General features: G+C 43.6%; 2 protein-coding genes across 2 annotated transcripts in view; both read right to left on the bottom strand.

Annotated features, from left to right (window-relative positions):
* sdccag8 (SHH signaling and ciliogenesis regulator sdccag8) overlaps positions 1–607 on the bottom strand; it is a 53548-nt gene extending 52941 nt beyond the window's left edge. The window contains exon 1 of the mRNA XM_050071114.1: positions 293–607. Within this exon, the coding sequence (XP_049927071.1) occupies positions 293–359 (67 nt within the window). The 5' untranslated portion in view covers positions 360–607. The remainder of the gene's footprint in view (positions 1–292) is intronic.
* A 6902-nt stretch (positions 608–7509) lies between these two features.
* tnfaip3 (tumor necrosis factor, alpha-induced protein 3) lies at positions 7510–19805 on the bottom strand. Its single transcript, XM_050071060.1, has 9 exons — positions 19451–19805; positions 17494–17917; positions 13565–13755; positions 13220–13361; positions 12629–12799; positions 12339–12519; positions 11041–12038; positions 10630–10835; positions 7510–10511 (listed from the first exon to the last, which is right to left on the bottom strand). The coding sequence occupies exons 2-9, from the start codon at positions 17798–17800 to the stop codon at positions 10224–10226; spliced, it is 2484 nt and encodes an 827-aa protein (XP_049927017.1). The 5' UTR covers positions 17801–17917; positions 19451–19805; the 3' UTR covers positions 7510–10223.
* Between the last annotated feature and the right edge of the window lie 3528 nt (positions 19806–23333).

Below are 23333 nucleotides of genomic sequence, written 5' to 3'. Positions count from 1 at the left end.
ATAGCCAAATTCATTTCTTCCAGGATGCTTGTTCGTCAGTAGGACTGAGAGTCAGCAACAGGTGGCAGTGATAAGACTTTAATGGTCCTGTCCTTTGGTGCTGGTGTGTGACATGACTGTACGTCTGTAACTCAAATAGTCTGCAAACCTATGAACACACCCACCTGTAACACGGTAACCCCCTTTTAAGTTATTAACGCATGCTACGTTAATTAACCACTTAACGTTAGCTTAACGTTAACGCCTCTGTTGTTAGCTGTTAGCATAGCATTCAATTTAGCATTTAACTTACGTCTCAGTTCCTTTTGGTAAACACCCAGCTGCACCGTGTCCTCCTCGTCTGAGTCTAACGGTTTCATTGATGCAAAACTGAAGTTAAATCAGGTAATATTACTGTAGCAACATGCTAGGCTATGTACACAGCTACCACAACAACCATCATATCTGGCACGTAATAACGGTCATCGAGTCTCAACCATGGTGCCTTTGTTTTGAGGCACCTGCGTACACCGATATGGGTGATATCGTTTCCTACAATGTAACCTGTGATGCCGCCCTGATGTGTGTTCGGTGAATGTAAAAAGGAGCTAACCCCTGGTAACGGCTCCCACTTCCGTAAACTCAGCCGGATGCCGGGAGTTGTAGTCCTTATTTGTAGTCGTGGTCTCACGTCTGCGACCCTGTGGTGAATAAGGTGTATTGCAGCCTAACATACTAGATTGGTGGAGTGTTATTCTTCAAATTAAAACTATAATACTCTATAAAGCTAAATATAGGAAATGTGGTATTAATTTATACATATTTATGAGAATATTAGCAACTACAAAACGTTGCTCCTCTCATCATGAGAGGTTTTGTTTGTGTTAGTTCCCAAATGTACTTCACAGGTATTATCATCACAATCAAATGTGAGGCCTAGCCTACATGAGAAGCCTAAAGCTTCATTAGGCATTATCTCTGCTATAAACACTGAATCAAATGACTCAGTGTATGTGGAAGGGTGGGAAGCTGCAGAACCCACAGAGAAATCACACCCAGCTCGGCAGCCCCTGCAGCTTCTAGCTACTTTTATTGCTTTTGGTGTGCCAGACTTAACACTCTCACCAACCCTCTCATCTAATGTAAAACAGCAATCTGCTGGAGCTTAAATAACAGTGAATATTAGGGTTTACATTCAGTAGACGGCCATAAACTGCTTTATGTCCATGTGGCTGTTAGATTCAGGCTGGTATCTCACCTCTATACTTTTAAGGAACCAGCTGATATATAAAATAAATATGTCAAGTATCAAAAGATGGTAACACACTTTGCTAATTGTAAACTTGATCTAATTTAGGCCATAGATATATTACTGAACTGGCCGACTGTACACAGGCCCAGGGGCTCGTGTTAGGGGCCCCCCTGGCCTTTACTTGAAAATGTCACTCAAATAAACAAGTACTGACCAGGAATACGCTCAAAATTAACACAAACAGACGCAAAAGAGCTGCAAAGAAATACAGGATAACTATAAAAAGGGGCTAACAACCACACAAGGAGACAGAATGAATACAAAGAGACACAAATGACCAAAAAAGAAACAAAATGACTACAAGAAAGACACAAAATTATTACAAAGACACAAAATGACTACAACAAAGACACAAAACGACCAAAACAGACACAAAATGCCTACAGAGAGACACAAAGTGACTACAAAGAGACACAAAACGACTTCAAAGAGGTACAAAACAACCAAACAGACACAAAGTGACTACAAAGAGACACAAAACGACACAAAATGACTACAACAAAGACACAAAATGACTACGAAGATTCACAAAATAAATAAAAAGAGACACAGAAACACAAAATGACTAAAAGATGAAAAAAGAAAAATGAGGAAAAAACACCACAAAGCTTGAGTTTCTTGTGTCTGTATTTGCAGGCTGTGTTAAAGCAGACTTAAATACTGATGGATTTGAGAGGATTGCCTTATTCTATTGTTTTGTAGTTTTTGTGGCGCTGAAACTAAGCCGGCCCAAACATTAATCATAACATGTTAAAAGGATCATGGTAGCTCAGTCTGTGATGTGTTTCTTTAAAGGTTATTTTGTCTCTGTGTCTGTGTCTGTGTCTGTGTCACTGTCACCCTGTGGTCAAAGGTTTTACACAGTTTTCTGTACAGCTGGGTTATTTTGAGTCCAGACATGTCCTTTGTCAACGAGGTTTGACAAGATAAAACTTTATTGATTCACATGAGCAAACTTGCTGCAGCAGAGAATATGATGCAAATAAGAACATAAACACCTGGAGAGCTCCTCCTACAAACAGAGTAGGTAAAGAGTCTTGCAGCTGCAGGGTCAGAGATCACCTGGTGTCCTGGTTGTTTGGCACCTAGTAGCTCAGTCCATAGTGAAAACATTGAATTTCTCCTCAGGGGGATTAATAAAGGAAATAAACTTAAACTTAAACTTAAACTTATGTGCGTTGCTTTGCCTTGTGTCACTTTCACTTCTTTTATCATCTTATCTTGGCAGTCCGATGAGTCACCACTGAACACTCCCACATTGCTCACAAAGATCGGACTGCTGATTCAACAAGGTGAACACCAAGGTGGCTGCTTGAGGGATTACTCAGAATTACTTTCGAATCATATATAGGCCATACGGTTGTGAAATAGTGGACATTTCTCACAAAGACACAGGTATGGGTATTTTAATCCATCCCCACCCAGTCAGCATTCATAAGCAGTGTGTAAATGTGTTTTGTGATGTAATTGTGAGCAGATTTAAGGACAGTTTAAAGTGTTTATCAGTGAATTAAAACTCTGCAACAGATATTGAAATACTGGGTTAGATTAAGAAGTACATATTAGAAGTATTTGTTTCTACTGTATTGATGAAGTATTCATTTATGTATAAATACTACTTACCCTTTCCTTTTCATTAGAACTGAGCAAACTCCTTCACCTGATGAAGGCCATGAGATGTGGGTGAAAGCCCTGGAAGGAATCGAAGAAGTGGATGAAATGTTCACTAATAACTGGAAGTTGTGACCAAAAGCTCCTGAACAAAGAAACAACTATGCCCCAATCAGCCTGATGGGGGCGCTATAATTAAAGGTCAACTTTGTAAACTCACAGTTCCTATGCCGTAAAGTGGGATTTATACTTGTGTGTCAAAGCAACTGTCTTACACTAAACACATCTTCCAAACATGCTAATGGTATTAGCACAAGCCTATGGCATTTTACATTGTATAAATTAGCCTAGCGACAAGCGGAGATTTCCTCTGCTGTTATGAAGCTTTGTATTATTTATATTAAACTTGGTACAGACATCCATCTATACTCACTCTAACAAACGTTGCCCCAAGAACCATTAAAGTCCACCTGACTTGATGTTCTGCCATTTTGAATTTCCTGAAAATCCCATTTTTTAACATCTCTTCCTAAATCGTAGCTCCGATTTCTACCATTTTTTATGGATCATTACTGGACGAAGCTTATCAAGAGTTACATAGTGTTTTTTGATATTTTATTTAGTTTACAAAACACTGACCAATGAATTTAAAGCTTTCTGTAAGTGTTTAAATCACACATGTAAATCACTCTTCATGTGGTGGTGTGTAAACAGAAACAAAAAGGGGCAACATTATATAAAAGTACCTCAAACACTCATGTAGTATCAGTGTTACGTGTATTTCATCACCTTAACCTCAATGTGGAAGTTGCCTCCAGTTCCAGGCAGAAATGACACAGACATGGGGGAGTTTCAAATGACATAGTAATGAAGTAAAGCTCAGTTTGTGTGTGTGTCTGTGTGTGTGCATGTGTGTGTGTGTGTGTGTGTGTGTGTGTGTGTGTGTGATACACACTGTTCAGTGGAAGGGTGTATCTCATCTACGCTTGTTGCTGTTTTGAAAAGGGTCAGACAAAAGTAACCATGGCTACAACCTCTTCCTATTGCACAATACCAGATAGCTTCCTGTTGAATGAGCCTCGAATGTACTTTTGATTTTTGCGACATTTTCGGCAGAAGAGGCAGTGAGTCAGACTTTTGGCATGTTCATTCATAAAATAACATTGTGTTCTCATCTAGATTCGACGTTTTCATTCACAGCTTGAACACAGAGTTTGGGTCATTATGGATTTTAAATCAGCTGTGTGGTGCGGGCTCTTTACCCTGGAAAGCTTTGCTTAGACGTCCAGGGGCCAGTCAGCTCCACATTCACTGCATGTTGGTGGGGTTTTCTTATTTTATTAACTGTTTAACGCGCATTAACTGATGTTTTTTGTCATTCAAGGCAGGCAGGTCCAAAGTCCTGCCAACTGACCGAAGAAAAGTGGCAACAAGTTGTGTCACATTAAAAGTAGTGATGTGATCCATTGTTATTATAGCAATATTGATTATAGAGGCTTAAAGGTCCAGAGTGTGGGATTTAGGAGGATATATTGACAGAAATGTAATATAATAAAGTATGTTTCCATTAGTTTTTAATCACCTGAAAGTAAGAGTCATTGTGTTTTCATAACCTGAGACTGAGCCGTTTATATCTACCTAGGGAGCAGGTCGTCCTCTACGAAGATCACCAAGTTGAACTGCTGTGTTTCTACAGTAGCCCACAACGGACAAACCAAACACTGACTCTAGATAGGGCCATTTATGTTTTCATGTTGGCCACAGTAATCTGCAGCCCTTCTGTGATGAGAGCATCAGAAAAACATTTATTTTCTTAACATTAAACTGCTTCATTCTGTGTTTGTATCAGTTTAAATCATCTCATTTGTTAAACAGTGCATAGGATCAGTACTAAAAACGTATGTACGGTCAAAAGTCAAAAATGTGTGCGCCAAAAAATATTTGACAGTTTCTACAATCAGGCTTCTACCTCACCATCTGCATCGCCAATTTCCTGTCTCCAAAATGTTCGTAAGCATGGGTCAAAGTTTCTCCTGTCAAGTCTGTTTTTATACGTCACAGCTTGGCCTCGTTTTGTGCGGATGCATATGTTTATAAATGAGACCCCAGGCCTGATTATTTTGGGGAGGATGAGACCTCCTGGTTTCCAGTAAAAACCTCCTGAAAAAGCTGAGCACGCAGGCCTGTCAGCGACGTGCCAAACAGCATAGGGGAAACACTGATTTGTAACATGAACCTGCCTTATTTAGTGTTTTTACCTGTTTGAATCACCTGGTCTGTTTGTTTTGGGGAAGAGGAGACCTCTGTCTATAATTCAGCTCCCAGTAAAAACCTCCTGAACCATGAACACTGAAGGAATCTTAACCTGGAAAAGTTTCGGCTGGTTGCTAAATCACCAAATCCCCCTAAATCTTACACACATACCATTATCGACAAACACAGGGCAACATTATTATCACAAAGCTGAGGTCTTGTTTTCACACTCGACTCAAACGTCATCATCAGGTTTGCTAACGACACAGCTGTGGTGTGGCTGATCACAGATAACAATGAAAAGGACCTGACCTGCTGGTGGCAGGAAGACAACCGACTTCTGAACATCAGCACAGCTACAGAGATGAGTGGAGTCTCCTCGGTGGAGAGGATGAACCCTTGGTGTCACTGAGGTTCTGACCTGTGACAAATACACTGATTGATTGAATGATTGATTGCAGAGCATCCCTGTGTCACATCTAGACTCAAGACCTTTATTATTTCAGTTTATATTGTGCTCACGTGGTGCGTATTCAAACATAAAGCTGTGTTTAATCAAATTACAACAAACTAACTAATGCACGGAAACTTTAGGGCCATGTAGTGCAGCTCCAGCATTCAGTAGGAGCACTGGATGGTACACACAATGCACACAGTTGTAGCTGTGGGGTCATTTGGGGCCCTGTTATCACAATATTGGAGGTTTAATTTTACATTTTACTTTATCTTATGTATGTAAAGGATGTGAACACCCATGTCTAGTCCTTAATTTCAAATGTCACTGTATATTATAGCAGACTTTTCCTACTTCTTCTACTACTAAGAGGTCAGCAACTTTGAAACAAGTGCTATGAATGTTAAAATAAACTTGTTCTTTATACGACAAACCTCACTCAAGTTTATATCTTTTCAGCCTAAATTACTGATTCCAAGCAAATTGAATTTAAGAACTTTAGAGGAAAGAAATTACTGATGCTTTTGTTTCATACTCTATTCAACCCATGGAAGATTTGGGGGGTACGCAGGGGAAACGTCCTTCGCAATACTTAGAGTATGTGTATTTGTCTACCCCAATTACAACGTGAAAAAACAGATTACTTTTATGTTGATGAAATTAAGGACATTCCCACTGTAAATTGATGCAGAAAAGGCACAAAATGGTGTATTATAAATCACTAGAATGCAGGAAATTATGTTTGATGCTCAAAAATTCTTGGCAGAGGACCCCAAACACCCTATATCATGTGTCCCCCATGCTGACACCTTGTTTTAACCATAGATCTATAGGCGATTCATCAGTTCAGTACGTGTTGTTTAAACAGACAGTATTTCTTTATGCTGCGTGTTGCTGTGAACTACATTACTGTCATATGACCACAGATCTTTGGCAATAAAAATAGGTGACTTAGGGTGTCATGTAACTGACATATTTACCTCACACAATTATTTTTATAGACTCTGCAGAAAGGTTCACCGCGACACACCAGTGAAGCGCTCACATGTCAAGTGAAGCAACTCATGTCTGCAAAAGAGCAGTTATACAAGGGAGCATTTGCATGCCGGGGTATTTCCAGGAAACCACATCAGCCTACCAATCTGACTGTGGTAGAAGCTGTAGGTTGACGAGAAGGCCCACGCATCACCCTCGTGGCCCCACACTTGTTAAATGTTACCTCTGCCCTGCCATATATAATTATTACCAATTCCCCACCTGTCACTGCCATGTATCTCCCCTCGCTCCAAACTCCCCCCTCCCACTGCATCATCCACTCCTCCTGAGTGAACTGTGCTTTTTTAAGTCAGGGTGGGGGTTCCCGTTTATTTCTTAAAAGCATGACGGCCTGACATAAGGCCTGGAAAGAACTGAATAGTGATGACAAAAAAAAAAAAAGCACCTAAGAAAAACCTCAGCATCTGAACTTTTTTTGTATGGAAATGTGTAAAAATGAGAAAAGAAATAAGAACAACGGAGGCGGAGAGAAAAAGAGCTAACCCAGTTAAGCACTGGAAAATGGTGCAGCACTGCCACATCTCAACCAGGCCTCGGTGATCGGTTTATCTGATGACTTTTGCAGCACCCACTGTACTTCCTACACTGGAGATGGATTCGGTGCCGTTAGCGAGCAACTGCTTTTCAGCAGAAACGGTGTTGGGCAACACACAGCATAGCAGAGAGATGCTGTAATAAGAGTGCAATGCTGAAATCTCAAAGAGCACACACAAGCATAAAGTGTGTGTGCACGGTTGTGTCGCATATTCTGTGATAGTTCACACCCACATTTTCCTCTCCCCACACACACACACACACACACACACAATACACACAATAGAGACAAGAACCACATTAGACAGAGTTCAGATTTCTTAATAAAAATAATTCATTTCATAGGACGACATATAAATAATTATTGAATCACACAATACAGATATCTTGATATGAATAAATACTTAACAAATAAAACCAGGCTTTTTTTCATACAATACCCTATTGTCGAAAGGTCACACAAAGAAACTTCCACACAGTTTGCATGTTTTGTTACACCTTCTGCTCTCACGCGGATGCTCTCCCTACTGTTGGAATGTCCCTAAGCAAGTCGGAGTACCATTCCTAAATGCCTCAGCAGCTTAGACAAGTCATGTGCAACTTATGTGATCTCCTCCCAGTCAAACTCAGTCAGAGCCCCGAAACCTTGTCAAGGGGTCCCGATGAGCTGACCACTAATTGGCCTTTAATTGATTAAGGTTTGTCTAGAGGTGATTAAAGCACACAGAGATCTACGTACAGGCCGTCAACACGTGGGCTGGCCCGACAGCTTTAGATACAGTTGAATGAAAAGGCAGACCGAGAGCCTGTTTGTCTATGCGTCTCTAACCAGAGCCACAGATGGACATCTGCCTACAGCAGTTCTTCAGCAGAAGTATGAGGGGAATAACTGTTCCAGTTAATATCACATTTGAGTTCCTTTGATAAAATGTTTTACGACTGAGGTTATCTCTGTAGATGAACATTTCTCCGTATTTGGATAAAATAGACACTCATGAAAAGACAGTGTCCGTTTGGGGATTTTCACCATGAGAGAGCTCGATAAGCTCTAGTCTGTGGTTACACAAAATTGGAGATGTCTATCTGTGGCGCTCTGGTTAGTTTAGAGTGGTACAGGCTGGCCATTTTTAAGGAGGTAACAACAACTGTTTGGCGATTGATGGCACATGTATTTTTTTTTTCTTTTTTGGCAGAACAAAACCAAATATATCAAAATACATTAAAAAATCCCCAAAACAAAGAAAAACAAAACAGGAATGTCAGTTTTGCGTATTCCAGACGCACACATGCGTGCGTTTTTATGTGTGTTTGTGTGTGTGTGCGCATGTGTGTGTGTGTTGGAGATGAGGCATCGGGTTGGAAGGTCCTACAATATGGACCAAGATCCATATTCACAAAAGCATTTTATAGGTGGGAGCACTGATCCAGGATCACTGATCAGGCTCCTCTGGTCCATAAAATTTCAATCACTACTTAAAGGCAAAACTTATCGAGGATCAGCCCCAATACTGTGCTGTTGTAGCAGCAGCACAAAACACATTCAGATAAACAAGATTAGCCAAAGCAGGCAATGGGATTGCTCTCTGAAGGTTTGAAATTGTCGCCTTGGCACATCCAGTGGGGTGGAGCAGAGAGGAATGCATTTCTCTATGGGTTTATTTACCTACATACCACCTCAGGCTGGGGTGGGGCGCATACAATCTCACAGAGCTGTGTTTGCATGTGCATGTGTGTGCAAATGTGTGTATGTGGTTGTAAGGTGGATAATCATCCTGACTTCGCCCTTCATTATGTTCTCAGTTCACTTTATAGTCGGCAATCCCCTTCTGACAGGACTGGAGCTACTACGTCTGTGTGCGCATGTGTTGGTATGTGTCTATGCATTTCTAGGTGCTTAAGTGGTCAGTAAACAGGAAAACAACGTCCAAGGCAACAGATCTGTTTTGGAGGAGAAGGGGGGGGGGGGGGGGGGGGGATAAGAGGAAGGACAGGAGGAATAGAAAGAGAATGAGTCCTGTCTCTGCTGTGTTCTCTGCCTTCTGTCCGCTGACACCGCCAGCATGTTGGCTACAATGGAGAGGCTTGTATTTCTGTACATGTAGCACCAAAACTAGCAGGGGCCTGCCCTGTCTGTCTTAGACACATGGTCTGTTCTCACTTTCCATATCAAGAAATTCACAATTTTAACTTTTTAAAACAGATGAGCGACAATACCAAAGTTAATTTGCCTCAAAATATAAACTAGCACTTCTACTGACTGACTAATGGAAGAAAATTAATCCTTGATCATTGTACAATATTGATTGCAAGAGCCTTTCTTGGCAAATCTTTGTCTATTTTGGGAGGACATACGTGAGTGTTTTTGGAGAACTAAGCTAAACAACGCATACCGCTGAATTTAGTTGGCTTTGGCCCAGTTTGGCTCACTTCTGCTTACTACTTCCACTGATTCGTTGCTGGGCTTTCCCAGCTACTGCATCCCTCATTCTACAGAGCAAATGCTAGACAGACAGGCAGACAGATACACAGATGGGTTAAGACAGACAGACAGACTGGGGGGTATAAGTCCTTGGCTGTGGTCTAGAAAGCAATGTCAGATGCTTCTCGTTATGTCAACATACAATCATTTTGTCCGGCACGATTCACTACGTACCTCTAAATACATATTGTACACAAGAGTTAAGTCAGTTGCTCTGACATGTAGCCAAACCTCTCACCGTGTTAAGTGCACAGGGCACGTCAGATGATAATAATTGCACAAAGAGGTATTCTGGAGGCCATGTCTACTGCGAACACACACACACTCAACCCCCCCCCCACGTACACACACTCTCTCTTCACATTCTACATGGGGGGTTTGATTTTCAGGCCATAAGGTTACTAGTTAGTCACTAGCTAGTTAGTTAGTTGGTTAGTTAGTATCAGAGATGCATTGACTGGCATGGGGCGCCCACAGCAGGGCAGCGGCTCTAGCGTGCTAGCGATGTGTCATCACTGTCGTTGCGTGCGTGGGTGCGAATGTGGTCAGCCGCGGTAAATCTGTTTGAAGTGGTCACACTCGTTGCAGTAGCCCTGTTTCTCTTGGTTGGCGTAGTGGTCACAGCCCTGCGTCCTGCACCGCTGCTTGGACTTTTCCTTGGGCGCCTGCGCCCGCCTGCCCGCCTCTCTGCCCTGGCCACGCGTGTGGCACTCTGGGCAGAGGTCTGTGCAACCCGGGGACACATTACTGCAGCCACTCCGCCGGCACTGAGTCTGAGTCTGGGTCTGGGTCTGGGATTGCTGCGAAGATCTGGGTTTGGCTGCTCGGTCACGCTATTTGTACAGAGACAGAGGAGAACGGTCAGTTGGTAACTCAAAGGCTACTGGAAGGTCAAGACACAAACAACAGATGACAAAAGGCGTGAGTTAAGAAGGTACGACAGACACCTACCATGACCAGAGGAGGGGAGTGTGGTGTGCGAGGTGCCACTTGTTTGAGCCGTGTGCTTTGCTCTTTGACGTAGCACTTGTCGCAGTAGCCCTCCAGCATCGCCTTGCCAACTGCACCACACCCAGGCCCACGACACCGTGAGGCGTTCTGGAAGCCTGCCTCCACACCATGCCGGCTCTGGACCGGGGCGGGGGGAGGGGTCAGGTCTGGAACAGAACAAGCAGCCAACATGAGCAGGGTCCAATATGATTTGACATTTGAGTAAAGAAAACTAGAAATCCAGCTAAAAATTACACAATAATTCCTACAATGCAAAACAAATTGACAAAGACTTCTTCAAAGATAACTTTAAGGCCTTTCTGAGACATTTTGTGTGTGATGATGGAAGTTTAGTTTAGTCTGAGGACTTACGGTGGTTGGTCCGATAGTCTACGTAGCAAATAGTGCAGAAACCCAACTTCTCCGGCGTCCCAAAGAACTGGCAGCCAGACCTTTTACAAGGCCGCGCCAGAGGGGCTTGCCAGGCTGAGGTGTGCCCTGGGGTTAGCGTGAGGCATGGCCGCTCAGCGTCCCTGGCCTGGGTCCAAGCTGAAGATGAGGCCTCAGTCCTGGGGTTGTTCTGCTGTGGCTCTCCCCTCTCTGGAGCCTGCTGTCTCTGCATGCAGGGTGGACACAGGCCATTGAATATCCTGAACGCCTCCTGTCTGCACATGCTGCAGCGCTCTGTCTCTGTCTCGCAGCCCCCCCACTGGGTCCAGCCCGAGCCCTGGACCGGGTGGGGAACTGTAGGCCCCCCATTGGGGCCTGGGAGTCCTGGAGCGGCTGTTCCAACACCAGGAGGTCCGTGGTTCTGCCTGGAGTTGAAGCAGCGCTCACAAAGTCCATCATGCTCCACGCTGAGGGTGAAGAGGCAGCCGCGTGTCTTGCACTTCATGGCGTGTGTTTCACTGTACAGGCTGAGGCTGGGAGCGGTGGGTGGGGCTGAGCGAGGGCTGGATATCACCACCCCTCTCCCAGACGAGGAGGATGGGGGGCTGCTGCTTCGGGTTGCTCTGGAGCTCACTTCAGTCTCTGAACCCCCAATGACTCCTACCCCACCTTGCACCCCTCCTCCCTTGGTCTGCACCACCCCTTCTATCCTCGTTCCACTACCGGTAGTAGCCTGCCGCTTCTCAAAGCATTCATGGCAATGAGGCTGCGTGTCCACAGAGACATAGAAGGTGCATCGTGGTGTGGCACAGCGGATCTCGATGAGGGAGAGCTGGGAGACGGAGAAGGGTGGTGGGCGCTGCGGCTGGGCGGCCCATGCCTGCTCCTTGTCCTCCTGCCAGCGCTGGTACTCGTGGTTTACAAGCTGCAGGTAGTCCTCCATCAGGTTCATGTCCTCAGGGAGGTTGCCCTCATCAAGCCTTGGAACAGAAACATATAATGTGGTTTCGTAACTAAACGGCACTTTTTGTGAATCTATACTTCATCAGTTAAATTCCAAGTTAATATAGCTGTTGTCATCAGTGTGCCGATTAGGTTTCAAGAAGTTAAACCAGTAGTATTACAATATCTGTCATCATCAATCTAAAAATAAACCTCTTTCTTCTTACGTGCAAAACTGCATTTGACAGTGCTGCCAGGACAACTGGGATATCTCTCTTTTAACTTTTCCTCTTCTATTTTGTCCATTTAGAGTGACAGACAGTATAATCTGTAAGTACCGTGCAGCATTGATGATCCGTGTGGCGTCGTAGCCCAAGCCTATCACGGGGATCTCTATCAGTAGCAGGTAGTCTTTGAGAAGCCTCTCTTTCTGCTGCTGTTCTTTCTCCATCAGGAAGTGAACCTTCAGCTCCTCGAAGCCCCCTCGTCCCGGGTTGATCAGCGGTACCGCTCGGATCTCTGGGAAGTTCAGATCAAGACGTTGGCCAGAAATAAAAACATGAGCAACTTCTCACCAGGACAGTTTGACGTGTTAGCTTTGTAACACCTTTCTCTTAGTGTTTAATACCTGGACCGCTGTCTTTGATGGTGATGAGGGGTGCAAAGTGCTGGGAGTCGTAGCCGAGCACGATCGGGTATTTGTAGCACTCTGTGGGCGGCCAGTGTAGCGGCAGATAAATCCCACCCACATTCAGAGGAGAGATGGAGGAGCCAGATTTCATACTCCTGACCACCTGGTCTGTTGAATGAACAGAGACTTAAGGGTTACTACTTTGTCCGAGAAAGAGTTAAATATCTTTTTAGTACATATGTTAGAGGACATACTGTTAGCATCTTCCATTTTACTTATGCTGAGTGTAAATACAGAAACTTTTCATGTAAGTGCACAAGTGTTTAAAATTCATATGTTTTGCTATTTCGCTGAGCGTGTTAGAACGTCATCCTTGAAAACTAAAATGTAGTTTCTGCATTTTTACCTCCATACAGTTTATAAAGCACAATATCCACCCTACACGTGATGACAGCAAAATGTTGAGGCATGTGGAAGGAGATACCTTCACTTTCTTTATCGTTTGAAGGTACGTTGAAACAAGAACAGCGAGTCTTTGATGGCTATCAAGGAGCAATAAAGGTCGGTGAGATGATAAAAAGCAAGTACCTGCGATGACGATGATGGGTCTGCGGAGAATGTTGGAGAGGACAAAGATGTGAATGTCCTCCAGGGAGTCAAACTGGAGGCCGTTGCTACTGGAGACCGGAGACGCCATCTTCACAATCTTTTCCCACTCCTCCTCCCAGTTCTGGGACAGCACACACAAAGAGTTAGGAGATAAACAAACAATATATAGACATATAGTTGTGGGGTGGATACAAGAATGCAAAAGACATAAGCAAGGATTGAAATCTTACTGCCTCACTGGCACATAGGTTGTATTTTTTTTAGGCTCAGGCTTGTGCCGTAGTGGAAAAGACTTTCAACATAGACCTAATCTAATCTTCATACCATGGTGGTGTATCTGAGTCCGGTCTGGGTGAACTCCTGGGACTGGACCAGCTCTGCCTGGAAGCGAGCTCTAAAGACGCCGGTGTCCGTCTCTTTCAAAACACCATGGAGGGCTTTCCGAAGCACCAGGTCTGTGTCCTGAACGCCCAGCATGTACTGAGAGGCCGCATGGAGCAAACAGTTCCCATCTCCTGTTGGCACACAGAGACAACATTAGAACTGCAGGTAGCTGATTTTAAACACTGGATGCACATGCACACGCAAATGCGGAGTGTACACAGCATACATAACAGACAATTACAGCAAGCACACACACAAAAGCATAACAAAAGTCTGGGGATTTCCGAGCCGACGGGTCAGTTGTCGCACTATCTGGTGTCTAGACTATTATATGAAGCTCACATGTCTGAATGTACGCACACACTACAGACAAAGACCTGAGAAAAACTGCCCTTAAATAATATTTAAATACCTTTTTGTAAATAAAGGATGCAGTTGTAGTAACATAATCTGCCTGGAGAATGTCAAATAATTTGTTGTCATGTTTCATGTCAAAGGAAACTGCCTTCTCTATATTTTACTAACCGTCCGCAGAGATAAAGAGTTTCTCAAACGGAAATTATGTGTGTGTGTGTCACAACATGAGCAACTGAAAACCCTGGAATTTTATTTAGTCTCCAATGGCAGCGCTGGGTCTTTTTCACATTGTGAAACAGGAGCCCATGTTTGTCAATGTGTGTAGCTCTGAAAAACCCTGTTGCCATACTAAACACAGGAATTTCCCTGCGCTAACTTCTGCCTTTTGTGTGTGTGTGTGTGTGTGTGTGCGCATGTGCGTGTGCACATGCCTGTTCCCCTCCTATGATCCCAACTCACCAATGCTACTCAGCTGGTCCTGGACTTTCCACAGGGGTGGGGCTTGGACAGGATGGAATGTTATCTCTTTAACTACTGCTATCAACACCCGATGAAGGCGGTGATTAATGAGTACTGAGATAACACGGACGCATACAAATGTTCTGTAATGTGCATACTCTGTGTACCTTTATGATCTTTCTGTAATGTTCACCTGGCTCACACACACCTTTCTTTGCTGCATCAAAAAGCTCACCTCTGCACAGGACAGGTTTGTTTGAATCACAGCTAAAGTAAGGTGAGCCTATAATACAAAAAAAAAAAATGCTAAAATGAGTTTAGCCAGTGGGAAGAGTCACGCAATGGGCCAAACTGATATCACATTATCTGTGTTGCAAGATGACTGTAATGTGAGATACGGTTGTTTTCATGCAACCAAAGAAACATCCCACTGTACTTTAAGAAAAAAAAAACCATCCGGCTCGATTTCAGACTAGCTAGCTGTTGTTGCATTTTGGCACTCTTGCATCACTCTCAAAAAAAACATAAAATGCACAGCTCTCTAGTGAGAAAAGGCATCCTCAACAAGCACCATCCTCAAAAGAGATCCGTACACAGGCGCACAAGGATAGGCATAATCAGTTCCTCTTGTGCACAAAAAAATATACAGACTTTTGACCCTGAATCGAGCTGCCTGACGACTAAAGATGAAAGACGGCCTGCTTGTCCTATCAGTCTAAATATAGACACTTCCTCTGTGGCAAGCTGGGACACTTCCTGAAAACACACCACTGCAGGATCGGACTTAATCCTCATCTGTTTGCCATCCAGGTGACACCAACCTCAAGTTTGCAAATGTTGTGCTTTCCAATGGGGCTCTGGGTTTGTGTCACACATCATCCACTATCCCACACAAGCTGTCTGGTGAGACTAGTCCAAGAAAACAAGTCCCAGCCAAGACTATTTTTGCTCCTGCTTTGATAAGAACTGGAGATATTACACCGCTGTATGTTTTTATCAAATAATGTGGATGGATCCCACATTGAGAAGAGGAATCTGTACTAGAACAATGTGGCAGTGTGTGTGTGTCCTCTCTGCTCCTACAGTATGTAGAGTCAGTGTATTGTAGCTGAACAAATCCTGCCTGTTGGGGACACATGACAGACATGGGATGCTGTTTGGGAAAAACCCTCGGATGCATCCTAGACATCCAAGACAGAAGACGCACTGAATTTCAATAACGCATTTCCTCACTGGGGTGGAAGAGTTGCATGAAAAGGAAAACGGACATGACCCTGTTATTTTTAATTGCCGGGGAATGAAGGTTTTATGAGGCTGTTTTGCTTTTATGATGGTCAGTCGTATTTCTTCTAGCCTGGGAACAAAGTTGGGGTTTTGGGAAGATTGGATCTTTTGTAAATTCACACGGATGATCTGGGGGAAAGATTTTAGGCTAAATTCTGGTCCCAGACGACATGGCGACTGATCTTATAACAGCGTTACGTCTCTGAGAAGCTTGATTAATACGACCTGCCCTGACTGGACGTTTATTGACGGACTTCTGCTCTCTCACGTACTCGCTCTGTGTGTGTGTCTGCCGAGCTCCAGTGACTCAGCAGCAGTCAGTCAGTCCTCTGTGTGTGTGTGTGCGTGTGTGTTGTCCGTCCTCTGCTCAAAGTCACGTCTGGGTCCTTCAGAGTTAGATGCTCCGGCTCTAAATTCTGTCTCATCTTTATGACATCATCTTCACAAGACCGGAATTTCCGTCCAGGTTACTGGCAGGAGAAGTCAGAAGAGCCAGGGGTCTTTCTGAAGAGGAACCATGTGCTGATGAGTTACAGTAACTCCTTTAGTCATTGCTGACTTCACACTCAGCAGGGACCCTCACAAAAAAAAGCATGAGGACACAACATCCAGCAAGTACCTCATTCATCCAGTAACCGCTCAAAGTAAACTCAAATCAGGAATTTCTCGCAGCTAAGTTAATCACTTCCTATGAGAAAATAAACTATTTCCTCTGGAAACTTACATGTTTAAGACAACGTTGTAGCCCAGCTTGATTTCCGCTTCCTTCTTCTGTTGTGAATGCCATGGCTGTTGTTTCCCTTCAAAATTTGTTTTTTCCCCTCGTCTAAAAATAGACGACGACTCTGATGCACACACCAGATGTGTTTAAGTTATTGAAACATAGATATGGAGACAGTTGGATCTGGTCACATTTGATTTAACAAGTCCCGCTGAGCTGTGACACAACTGACAGTCACAGAGGCCTCAGTCAGGCCGGCAGGTGGAGAACTTAAGGTAAAACTGTCTGAGATGTTTCAAGATCCACAAACATTCACGCTCCTTACACACACGCCTACACAGAAAATGAGGGGACATACCCCTAAAGGTTGTGAATGAAAATGTGGAAATAGTCAGGTCTGAAACACTGTCGACAGTAAATAACAGTCCTGAGTGTGACGCCAGAGAATTTCCCAGTACAGAGCTAAGATCAGAAGTAATCTGGCCCGGTTCTGAGTGTTTGCCTACCCTGGGATGTTCCCGTGTTACAACATCCACGTAACAGAAAACATGACTTAGCAGCGGGCTGACTGAACTCAAATGCACAGTAAAACCAAGGGGGCTGCTAAATGAGTGTATGTGAAAGCGGAACCTGGGTCCCTCCATTGTTGTCATTTACAGTAACCCTGCTTGTGAGTAATGACATCTCAGAATTTACATATCAAATTGCCCTGACTCATAAAAGCGCACCTCCACCTCACTCATAGAAAATGAAACAAAAGCAAAACATATCCTCCACCCGAGCCAGAGCAGTGAAGGTCGCTACAGTTCCTAAAATCAAGGAACAAAAGTTTGACATCAGAGCGCTGTGACCAATCTGTTGAGTTGTTCCTGTTTGTATTAAATGTCACCAGAAGCTCCTGCTCCAACAGCGTGTACTCAAATAATCCAAAAATTTAAACTCCCAGCTTGAGATAAAACATCTCAAAACCTCCCTGAAATGCTCCATGCTTTATAGACCTTCACCCAAAGTCCTCCCAAATTCCTAAACACCAGCGAATCTTTCTTACCATTGGTACGTAATGGCACCATCTTCTTCACCTCCCGACACCAGTTGAGCTTCTTCTCCTGCTCCAACGAGGCCTGCATGGCTCGATCCAGGATGGCGGCCTGCACCACCTCCCTGAAGGCCTGCGGGAAGTTGTTCATGGCGATCATCTCCAGGGTGTACCGGTGCATACCCCGCAGGTGGTGCATCAGGCCTCCGCTGGCCGCCGGCTTCACCACGTCGTTGGGCACTCGCTGACGGATCTTCACCGCCTTCAGCAGGTTGGAGACAAACAGGAATTTGGGGAGGAAGTTCTGACCCTGCGACATGGCGGATGAGTGGCCAGGTGGATGGAAGGAGGGGAGGAAGAGGAGCGAGGAGGAGGAGGAGGAGAGGAGGAGGAGGAGGAGGAGGCACCAACCACCGCTGACCAAACAACGTGGGAACTGGATGGAGAGAAGGGGATGTTATTTCACAGTGGAGGACAGTAGAATATAACAGACTGGTGGGACTTGGTGGGAAATTTTCAGAGGAGATTCCCCTTCCTTATTAATTGCAACTCAAGGCACGACTTAATTTACACTTTGTTCGGGGAAACCACCCAACACACAGGATCAACTGTGAAAGCTGTTTGGTGCTTTTTCACTGGAGGTCCTGTTGGGCCAAATCAAATAAAGTACACAGAGAATCCTTTGTGTTCCTGTTTGTTCTTTTAACTTTGAGTTTTTTGAGTTTCCCCAAACAGGGTGCCCTAGTGTCCCCAAAGCCTTCCCACAGTACACTGGTGTTTTCCAGACTTGAAGACCACCCAGGGCTTCCCGGGCTGCTGGGAAGGTCACACTGACTGCCCCAAGGCCTCCTCCCTCACCATCACCTTTCTGCTGAGGACAAAACCTTCAGCCTGGAAAAAGTTTTTTATTTAAAACAAGCTAGGAATTGTTATGATGCTGGAGTTTCAGTACTGATACGGACAAAGTGTGTCAGTACACAGCTGTACAAGAGTGTTGCCCAACTAAAATACAACCTAGAGTTGGCAAAGTTTCCTGACTTTCAAGGATAAAGAAACAGCTGATGCTAACTTTTAGCACTTAATGCTACATTTAGGTTGTGTGTTCAGGGTGTTAACACAGAACCTGAGAGTAGAGTAGCTTCTTAAGTGTGCATCTCAGCTTTAAAAGGCACATTTCACCCAAACTGAAGAGCGTATCAGCACGTCCCCAGCACACAGGAAGTAGAAAGTGATGGTCAGCAAGTAGGCCTGGAGTTTTGCTGACTTTTCTCTAACTTCCTCCTCTGAACCGTTTAGTAGCTGCCAGTCGGTGGATCCAGTTTAACAATCCCAGCACCTTAATACTTGGCTCTCCAGTGGCCCCTGTGTGCCTGTGCTGCCCCAAACAGCAGCAGCAGGAGCAGCAGCAGGTGCAACAACAGACTAGGCCATGCTAAAGGGCTAGTCAGTGGCATGAAGGGACTAGGAGACAACAGACACCTGGGTGTCAGTGGTGTTGACACGAGTCATTAATCCCTGTGTGGTGTGCTGGCACCGCTGGCAGACTTTAGGCAGACAGACAGCGGCTCGGAGCTGGACGCTGCGGTTTAGGATGGCTGGCTACACACAAACACAATAACAGGAGACTTTGCTGACGTTAGAGGCTTACGTAATTCCAATGACAACTACCTTTGAAACAATGTAGCCCCTCTATCGCGTCTCGCGCGGCGGGTATCGACACAGTGTGGCGGCGCGTCGCTACATTTGGGGCTGTTTCAGTGCTCTGTTATCCGCTCGAGGGTGACGTCTTTGTAAACAATGGCTGTCAAAGCCACTGTCGTGAGCAGGCTTCAAGCTTCCTCCATGTCCCCAGAAACACGACCATACATTACTCAAGGCCCAAACGTGATGTACCCACCAAGTCGCACCCCCTCCGGTGAGGGATGTTGTCCACATGGGGAGGCACAGGGAAGGAGGACGGCTGTCTTACCTGTGTAATATGTCGGGGGTAATAACAAAGCCCTCCCGGATGCTCAGGCTAGTCCTCTCTGAGCCACTTCACTCAGCCTCACCGCAGCGGTCCTCGGCGCCATTCAACCTTCTCTTTCCTCCAGTATCAAATCTATTTTGGAGCCAGTGCAGCTTGTGAAGCCTTTCAAAGGAGCACACACGTCCGCTAATGATAGTTGTTTAAAAAAAAAAAAAAGGAAAAAGCCCAAGTCAAGGGGATTTCCACACGGGGACTTTCCGTCCACCCATTTTCCTCTCTCTCTCTCTCTCTCTCTCTCTCTCTACTCACACACACACTCACAGTCACAACCTGTGCAGTTGCAGCCCACCGCCACCAGGGGGGGCTCTATCTATCTGTCTGACTCAATACTGAAAAGCATATCCCACCTACTGTGCACAAAGGAGCGTCACTGAGGGAGACAGACAGGTCGCGTCATTTTCTATTTCATGAGACAGCCTTAAAAATAAATCATTAGCCCGCGAGGAGACCGGCCTCAGCAAATGAGTCAGGAAAGCGAAAGATAAACTCATCACTGGATGATCAGTAGTAGACTTTGACTGGCTGTCTGAATGCATGCATGTGTGTGTGTGTGTGTGTGTGTGTGTGTGTGTGTGTGTGTGTGTGTTTATTTATAGTGCAGGCAGTCTGTGGTTTAACCTGGGAAAATTTGCAATAGTAATCACTGAATTTAAAATCCTTCTCCTAACTTGCAAAGCTCTAAATCAAGGGTGTCAAACATATGGCCAGGGGGCCAGAACCAGCCCACCAAAGGGTCCAATTTGGCCCTCTAGGTGACTTTGCACACCTTATGTTGATGCACATGTGAAGGCTGAGAGGTTTCAGGAGCAATTTAAACAGTGAGCTGAAATACTACCTCAGAGGCTTTTCCACTCTGACCAGAATACAGCTCTCTGATATAACAATACGTACTTACTGTGGTCATATTTAAAGATATTGAACATTGTGCAAAATAATGTCAACCAGCAGCTTCAGCACAAAAGAATCTGTATCAGACTTCTGTCTTTAAACAATATTAGTCAAACCCTGCTGCTGATGCACTGACAAAACTTCAGATTGTAAATGATTTGTAAGGCAGGAGATGACTTCACCTGCTTCTTCATAATCTTCCACTTTAGTGAGCAGTAGACTGAATACATGTGGAAAAACAGAGACATACTGTTGAATATGCACCTAATTTTTCTTTCTTTTTTGTTAAATAAAAGCAAAAACATTTTAAGAATGAAAGACAAACTTGACGGGGTTGATATTTTAGGTTATTATGCGATGGTTTCACTGGTCTTGGGCTGTATGTGTCCTGTGAGCTAAAATGAATTTGACACCCCTGCTCTAAATGGTCAGGCTCCGTCACATCTTAGAGAGCTCATGGATTATCCCACCAGAACACTGCGCTCTGACAATGCAGGGTTACTCGTGGTTCCCAGAGTCTCCAAAAGTAGAACAGGAGCCAGAGCCTTCAGCTATCAGCTACATGGTGGAGGGGTTTGTGTGTCCCTGTGAACCTGGAAGTTGTTAGCTAATAGCCCCATGGTAGGGTTTCCCAAGGCTAAGTGGTCCCAGGGGAGGGCCCAGACTAAGAGCGATTCAAAGACCTTGGTGACGGACAGTTAGGACACTGAAGACCTTCAATGAAACCAAAGTTGGCTTTTTCACTCTTTGGTTTAACTGTTGGTGCCATTGAAGGTTGGTATCTGTGACTAAGCTGCCACTTGGAATTTTGTTATAATATCATCTAGAGATAAAAAGTTTTTCATAACACCAAACTAGACTTTGCCACCTTAGGTAGTAACAATTAATTAAAGTTCTGACCTGGGCCCACGGACTGGACCCATAAAGTACGATCACCACTGATTTTCCCATAATGTTTTTTACTGTAACAGATAGAAGTTTCCACTATTGCACCATATGTGTTTCCTGTCCCGTCCCATCTAAGACGCACAAATAAAATCAAAGATCTCTCTTTCTTCCAATAGTTATTAAATTAACTGTTATTTATTTTTTCATGCACAAATACATACAGTTGCAATGGTGAAAAACACGAGAACATAACTTTATATATATATCATTACGTTGCAAACAAAAACTTTGTCTCATGCTAAGACCTACAAAATAAATAAATGAATAAAATAAAATAAAATAAAATAAGATAAAATAAAATAAAAATGAAATAAAATAAAACAAAAGAAAAAAAAAAAAAAGAAAATCTACCACAATAGAAGGGACCCTTTCTAAATCAACCATCCAGCCAGTGGAATTCATCAGAAATGGACATGTTACTATAAAATGTAGCCCTTAAATCATCATATAATGATAAGATAAAATCAAATGGATTTAGTCTTCAGTCTCCATTAAAAAGCTGAAGGTTTTCATAGCTAATGCCAATGCACCTTAATTTAATTATGCACATAAAAATCTTTGAGTTTTCATTAAATACTGCTTCACACGCATCTCTGAGAGTGTAGGCTCTTGTAGGCGTATTGTATAATCTGACAAACTTATTTAGTTTAGTACAACCAACATGATTTGCTTTAACCTTGAAAAACCTAAGCTGAATCGACTTCATATTTATCTAATAGTTCTGTGGATATGTAGCGATCAAACAGTTTCAAACATCAAACATGTTTCCTTTCACATGTTAAGCAGAAAACCTGCAGCACCCATCACCCAACATCCTGCCTGTCTGTGGCTGTCACATACCTATACATGTGTCAAATCACAACTACTTCTGTGCACCTCGGGGTCACAGTGGTTAGCAGGTTCTATTATTAGTGAGCCATCAGTGTAGCAACTGTTTTACTGCGGCCGACCAAGACAGAAGCTGCAACAGAAAATAAGTCACTTTTGCCCCATTTAAAGGTCATAGTTAACTCGCTGGTGTTGCATGTGTGAGCACAATAGGTGAGACAGAGAGGCATGACACATTTAGATGGCATGAACGGGTGAATACTTGTTACCGCCCTTTCTGTGTCTGGAAATGCTAGTGCATGCGTGTGTGTGTATGTGTGTGCATTTGAGTGTATTTGTATGTGACATAGGTTATCTATCTATCTAGTTTCTTGCACTCACTTTTTGTGCTCATAGCAACACATTTTACAATTTACTCAGTATAGAGATGCAACATTTGATTATTTTCAATAACTTAATTATTTCTTAAGCTGGAAAATTCATGTTCACAGTGCCTAAGGTGACTTCAGTTTGCCTGACCATCAGTGTAACACCTCAAAGGTACTCAGTTCACAATTTTATTTATTTATTTTACCTTTATTTAATCAGGAAGTCCCACTGAGCAGCCAATCAACACACACTAAAATGCAACAAATACAGCATATAATACAAAAATCCACAATAAAACAACTGTTCAAACATATGTCCTCTCAAAAACAAGCACGACATTCTTTATGATGTTCTCAAATTCATCAATGGATGTACAGGTGTCTAATTTGAGGTGATATATAGTAATATAAAGTGGAGAAAGGTGGTAAATCTTCCCATCTGACGATCTGAAACCAGTCAGTATTTTATATTTCTCTTGATAAATGACTTAAAGGTCCAGTGTGAAGGATTTAGGGGCATGTTTTGGCAGACATTTATAATATATAATAATGTTGTAATAATGTTTTATTTATCTCCTTTATGTATTTCCTTCACACTTGGCACAAAGGTGAAGTTTTAGCTCTGCAGCCTCACTGCTAGATGCCACTAAATCCTGCACACTGGCCCTTTAAATTGTTCATTATTGAAGTTTTTGTCCTAATTTTTTTCCTCAGTTGACTAATAGATAAATCAAATAATCGTTTTATTGGTTTAGTGCTAAGAATGTTACTATCAGACAGACCACAGTAAC

This window comes from Epinephelus moara, chromosome 19 (assembly GCF_006386435.1).
Source record: "Epinephelus moara isolate mb chromosome 19, YSFRI_EMoa_1.0, whole genome shotgun sequence".
NCBI classification, from domain to species: Eukaryota; Metazoa; Chordata; class Actinopteri; order Perciformes; family Serranidae; genus Epinephelus; species Epinephelus moara.
Note: the sequence above shows the minus strand (reverse complement) of the source record. Positions and strands in the feature narration are given on the sequence as shown.